This window comes from Mya arenaria, chromosome 2, assembly GCF_026914265.1.
Source record: "Mya arenaria isolate MELC-2E11 chromosome 2, ASM2691426v1".
NCBI lineage: Eukaryota > Metazoa > Mollusca > Bivalvia > Myida > Myidae > Mya > Mya arenaria.
The window spans coordinates 4,344,180-4,350,179 of NC_069123.1; the positions used below are offsets into that span (position 1 = coordinate 4,344,180).

Genomic DNA, 6,000 nt, shown 5'->3' on the forward strand with positions numbered 1-6,000 from the left:
TTGATATGAAGAGTGGGTCAAACATTGATCGGATAAGTGTGAGGCTGGGTACCCATATATTAGTTTAAATTGCTGGTGAACGCCTGTTCCGATGACCTTAACGTGTATTTACACAAATATATCAATTGGTGTGTGGTCAGCCTGTGCCATTTTATACGTTGATTTTATCGCGTTTAATGCCTGTTATGCCTTAGCATTATGCCTTTAAAGGTATAGTTTAATAATTAATTAAATGACCTTTCCCCCCCCCCCAAATATCCTGCGAATTGCACACGGATGTTGGTCCTGATCTTCATTGCCTTCTGGTGTCAGTCATCTGCCAAAGCATGACAGGTGCAGCCATTTTTTTAACACATCCCTAGTCGCAATACACATAAATTTGTCACCCTGTTGTGACAGAAAGGCAAGACACAGGGGATGCATAAGTAATTGAAAGAGATATTTAAATGTGGTATTACTGTGTTAAGGAGAATGAACAGATAATGAGTTTTATTAGGGTACACAGTGAAATTCCGTTTATGCCTGCATCAGAAGTTGTATACTACCAAACATATCAAAACTGTACGAGTTTAAACAGATTTTGATAACATCCATAAAAAAATCAGTTCGATATACTGTTCTTCACTAATTAACTTGAAATCGCTATCAAATGTATCGCAAAAGAACGATAAAACATAGGGTCAAGAAGTACTTTGTTTTTGAAGAGGTCTTAATGTTCTCCACAACTTACTTCATCTATTACTCTCAACATGAGCACTGTATACAACGCTTTCTATTATTATAGTACGATGACCAAAATACACATAGCTACTCGCATACAGATGTAAATTTGAGGGGATATTCTGTGAGGACTTACTGAATTCTTACTGATGCCACAGTTGCCAGTTGTTAGATGAATTATTGAATGGTGAGATGTGTCTATCGTAGCGTGAAACAATATCATCTTTCAACAAGATTAGAAAGACATTTCAAATACCAGTGTCCGACGTTATTGTTTTTTCCACACTATTAAATTGAAATTTTCACTAGCCCGAAGTCAGTTCCGCTTACTAAAATGTATTCGCTCTTATTTTGTGATTAAAAATTAACAAACTGAAATATCTAGAAAGTTATCGTCTACGCACCAGAGTAGATCGTTTACTCAATGGTTGCATGCTTACTGTATTGAACGGTTTGATAAAGAGTGCAGATTGATTAGAATGTTCTTGTTTTGACTCTGTTAGAAGAATATACTCTCATAGTCTTTAAGATGTTGAAATGAAGGTCAATATTTTGACGAACCTTAGTTTAAGACCAATCATAAGTTTAACTTATAACTTTTTAAAGTATTTCAATCAACAATAAAAATAGTTATCTCATTACGACATAATAGAATCCTATAAAACATGATTTTCTATATTCTATTTTTATTTTCTATTCTCAAAAATAGATGAAAGAAGTAAGTAGCAAGTAAATAAAAGCTGAATGTTTTATCTCTTTTAAATAGTCAAATGGCTTAGCAAAAACTAAATATCAGTATATCAAAGAAACTACAGGTTCATTAGTTTCAGAGAGGACCTTTCTTTACAATAGTTCAATGAATCACTTCCAAACAAGCTCATGTAGGGAATGTAGACTTTTTGGGAGAATCAAAGCTTCCTGAAGTTGTTTTTGTATTATGTTTTGTTCTCCAATAGTATGTACCAAACTATGAATCGAACAATAAACAATATGACGTACGGAAATGTTTTTCTAATACCTTAACTAGATAAAAATCGTATTTGTTTTTGTCGGTCTGCCGTGACAAATGGATTAACGGTTAAGAAAACACGTTTGATTCACCTTTCAAGTTATGTGATATTAGTTACACTTGACAGAGTTTCTTAAAGCTACCATTTTTCATATGTCTCGTGGGCCTGATCAATGTTTGAGAACCACTCCGAATATTTGTTTGTATCGTGTCATCATTTTAAGTGAAATTTGTTTTGAAAGTTCATGAGATGAAGGGAGAAAGGAAATATAAAATATGAACAAAACATGCATCTAAATGTGATTTTGATTGTAACAGATAGTTTGGTCTGTCAGAAGATTCTCAAATAACTATTAATCGGTTGATTGTACGTGTTATTTTGTAAGTTCACATCTTTCGATGATTACAGAACCATTCTATTTTATTCGACAAAAAAAGTAACTTCAACTTATTATAACGTAGATATTTTCATTATAATAGATGTATTCACAATTGGAACTTTTTGTTATTCTTCACTCGTACTTGTACATGTAACCTATATAAGACGTTGCATATTCCAAAATGAGAAAAATTGCACGCAGTTAAATACTTGTCTTTAATTGATTATAATAGCCTAGCTTTAATCAAATTATATGCATTGCTTTAAGGGATTATTTGTACGTGTCCAGAGATCGTAGTAGAACGTAGTAGAAACATAAAATAGAAGCGGTTGTTTGTAATGGCGCATTGAAGTTATTGCAGACTGACATTTACTGGCGATGATCAGAATGATGAAGCTTATGATATGTCCAAAATAGAAAAAGTACATACTAAGTAATATTTATTCAGCTAGCAATCTCTAAAAATGATTTGTGAGTACATAACGATTTATCAAATGATATAAAAGTACTTAGGTTATTGTCTGCACAAGGTTTGGCTTATGACATTGATGCCACCAACACCAACAGATATACTAATATGCCACCTTTTCAGGCAACACAAACTATTATAAAGACTTCGTTAAAAGAAAAGAACATGTACATGTACTTTAAAAATATTGCCCCGATTTTATTAAAAAAGATTGGTCTTAATCTAGCATGAACTTACTCAGGACCTCGCTGGTTATGGGTGGAACATCATTCGCAGCAGAATGGTAGCCCTTGGACAGGAAAATGGTGTGGATCATTTTTATAAGTCCTGCAGTATGTCAACACGTCCGGCTGGCTTTCCATACCAATACCTATATACACAAATTTCATCATCACCAAATTCACTGACATTCACTTTAACATCAAATAAGCAGTTACTCTCAATCGTTTGTTCTAGTAGTCAACGTTTGTTTCTTTTTATGCACTGAACATTAACATAACTGTTTTTAAACCTATAACGGTTCTGCTGAATGAATTAGTAATTAACAGTTTGTTTTACCAGTTTAAGTACTTGCCTTGTGTACTGCTTGATGTGATCTGGCTTCCTTCTGTATCTTAGCCAGGATCTCTGCAGTCAACTGGCTACCATCCTGTATATATAATAAAATACCTTTAAACCACTGAACACAAATACAGGACTAAATAAAGTTCATAAAGGGCACATTCCCAGTATACAAACAATCCATTAAAATTAAATAGAGCAAATTATCATTGAACATTTATTGATTGGAAGGTATACGAATGTGGTTTAGTGGTTATGTTGCGGTCATGAACCCAGGGTTTCGTTATTTTACAGATAAAAAGTTGGAATCCAACGAGCGATACTTCTCCAATCCAATATCAAGAAATATCCCAGAATGTGGTTTATATTCCAACACGCCGTTGTATCGGATAGCCAAATAATTTAAAATATGGCAATGGGTGACAAAGATATGGACCAGTCGCAAAACTATAATAAGTATGACTTATTTAGCGAAACATGCTTTTTTCAGAAGGTTGCTGTGACCTTGACCCAAAACGTAGGGACACGTGCTATATATATTATATTTATACTAATATGTTGGTAACTTCTGAAAAATACTTTAAAAATCCGAACATGAATGAAAAATATGCGGAGCGGACAAAACATGACGGACGGACGGATGTACGTGAAGACAAACACGACTGATTTATAGACCTAACCTAATTGTGAAGCGGGGATATTATAAATGTAAAGATTCAATAATGCGCACACATGAATGTCTACCCTATTACCTTAAATGTGAAAAGTCATTTTTAAGACAGCCGAATTATACTTCTGTTCTTAAATAAATATCACGCCTTCTTGACATTTGGAATAAGATTAAATTCCTTATGAAACGATAAGACCTCTCCTAAGAGCCGCTCGCAATGTTTAATGTTTTTTTAAGAAATTGAAGCTGTTCAAAAGTACAAATCGACGCGGTCTAAAGCCTTGACGGTTGAACGATACAGGTTATGAGTTTTCGTTATAAGCTAATTTCAGTTTGAGTGAGATTACATTCCAAACACTGTTGGATTCCGAGTCTGAGAATTGACAGGTAATCGGAACACAACAATAGTTTTCCGTCAATCTTGTTGCCGCTTTTGATCTTATGCATCTCAAAACCAATTTCATGCACAATAGTTTAAAAGAATAATGTCACTATTTTCACAATTGTGTGAAACGGTTTTTGGTTAGATTTGTGGTCACCCAAATGAGCGTGTCTGAAATAATTCTCACACAAGACCAAGCATAGTTGTATTATTATCCATTTTACTAAGCAAAGGAAATACTGAAAAGGCGTATTCATCAAACATTTCAAGACATATGATTTTTTTGTCAACTCATTTTGAGAATGTAGGGGTTGAATAGTTCTTCACTTTCAATGACAATGCTATCGTATAAGGGATCACATCTTTGAAATAAAAAAGGTCATTGTGATGAAACGTTTTGAAATATATCTGCCTAGTTTTGTTTTAAATATACACTTGCTCACTTTTTGGTACTACTAGATATTCAAAGCGTACAGATCTGGTCTAATTTCTTCAAAGTTCTTAAGCTCAACAAGCTCAAAAGTAGCTTATTTGTTAAGCCAAATTTCTTACTTTATCTTAGTTTTACTTAAAAACATGAGATTATTGTTATACTCATGAAGATAACTCTTTTGAAGGCCAAAATATCTTATGAATGCTAGCATTATACAAATATATCGAAATAAAAATAGTGAGCTTAGCTTAATCCTGTTATGAGGGACATACGAAGTGATCGTTTGAGGCCCTTTGCAAGTTCACCATTGTATGAAAACAAAGATATACAACTTCATAAGTTGTCGTAAACATGCTACTCAAGTGCAATACCAGCTGTATTCAACATAACTAATACACAAATTGGAACTTAATTCTAAATGAATGACACCATCGTTTAGCATCGGTGTGCCTCTCGAGCCATTGCAACATAATAAGCATACTTTGTTTTGTTTTTGTGTCATTTGTTTTTGTTTATATGATATCTCTTGTATTATTTTCTAAAGAAGGCAAAACAAACAGGTTCATAACATGATAACATTATATCACGAGATATCTGATTGGACCGCGTGATTTTCCAGTCAAAGTTCTTTCCATAGAAAACTAGACTGGACTCAAGTCATTTATCACAGATTTAAAAACGACCAGGAGGGCGATGTTGACATAATTAGTCTAAATGTACTTTAACCACTGGATCACGCACTTTTATCTTCGCTTAAATAGACCACGAAAGTAATATGTAGGATGTCATGTTGAAAATACACTACCGGCTATGCTTCATAACAAAGCATGATCAAACATACCATATACGTATTTATCAATGTTAATGTTGTTTTAGTTAAATTGTTGAACTGTTTAATGATAACAAATACACAAAAAACATTAACTATAACACAAAACAGAGGAATGGCAAAGTGAGCTTTTCAGTGAGACATAAGGCTTTATAAAAATATTTTCTAACTGCTTTTGAGTATAACGTGTTTTTAAGAAGGCAGAGAACTAAATTATGACATCAGATAATTTGTAAAATTGCAATTATTATGGCTTAAACGTCACTAGGTTATTATTGATTACCGAAAGGCAATAACAATGGCTTGAAATATATTTTAGGGTATTCTGCTTCCTCAGACACATAATGTTAAATTTGCTTCGCTTGCCGCGTGTAAGCGCCTCGTCAATCCGATAGGTTTTGTTTTATAAGATTAGACATATTAACTTTCTACAAAAGCAAAATCATCAAAAGCAGATGCAAGCACACGACGATCAAGGGGCAAAACTCGACACACTTTAAAGAAAAAGTGTTGCTACTCATTTGCTATGAGTATTGTTACTTCATGT

The 6,000-nt window shown here is 33.5% G+C and overlaps 1 protein-coding gene across 1 annotated transcript in view; it reads right to left on the bottom strand.

Annotated features, from left to right (window-relative positions):
• LOC128205484 (autotransporter adhesin SadA-like) overlaps window positions 1-2,894 on the bottom strand; it is a 44,232-nt gene extending 41,338 nt beyond the window's left edge. Inside the window, exon 1 of the mRNA XM_052907167.1 lies at window positions 2,816-2,894. Within this exon, the coding sequence (XP_052763127.1) occupies window positions 2,816-2,894 (79 nt within the window). The remainder of the gene's footprint in view (window positions 1-2,815) is intronic.
• Window positions 2,895-6,000: the final 3,106 nt, after the last annotated feature.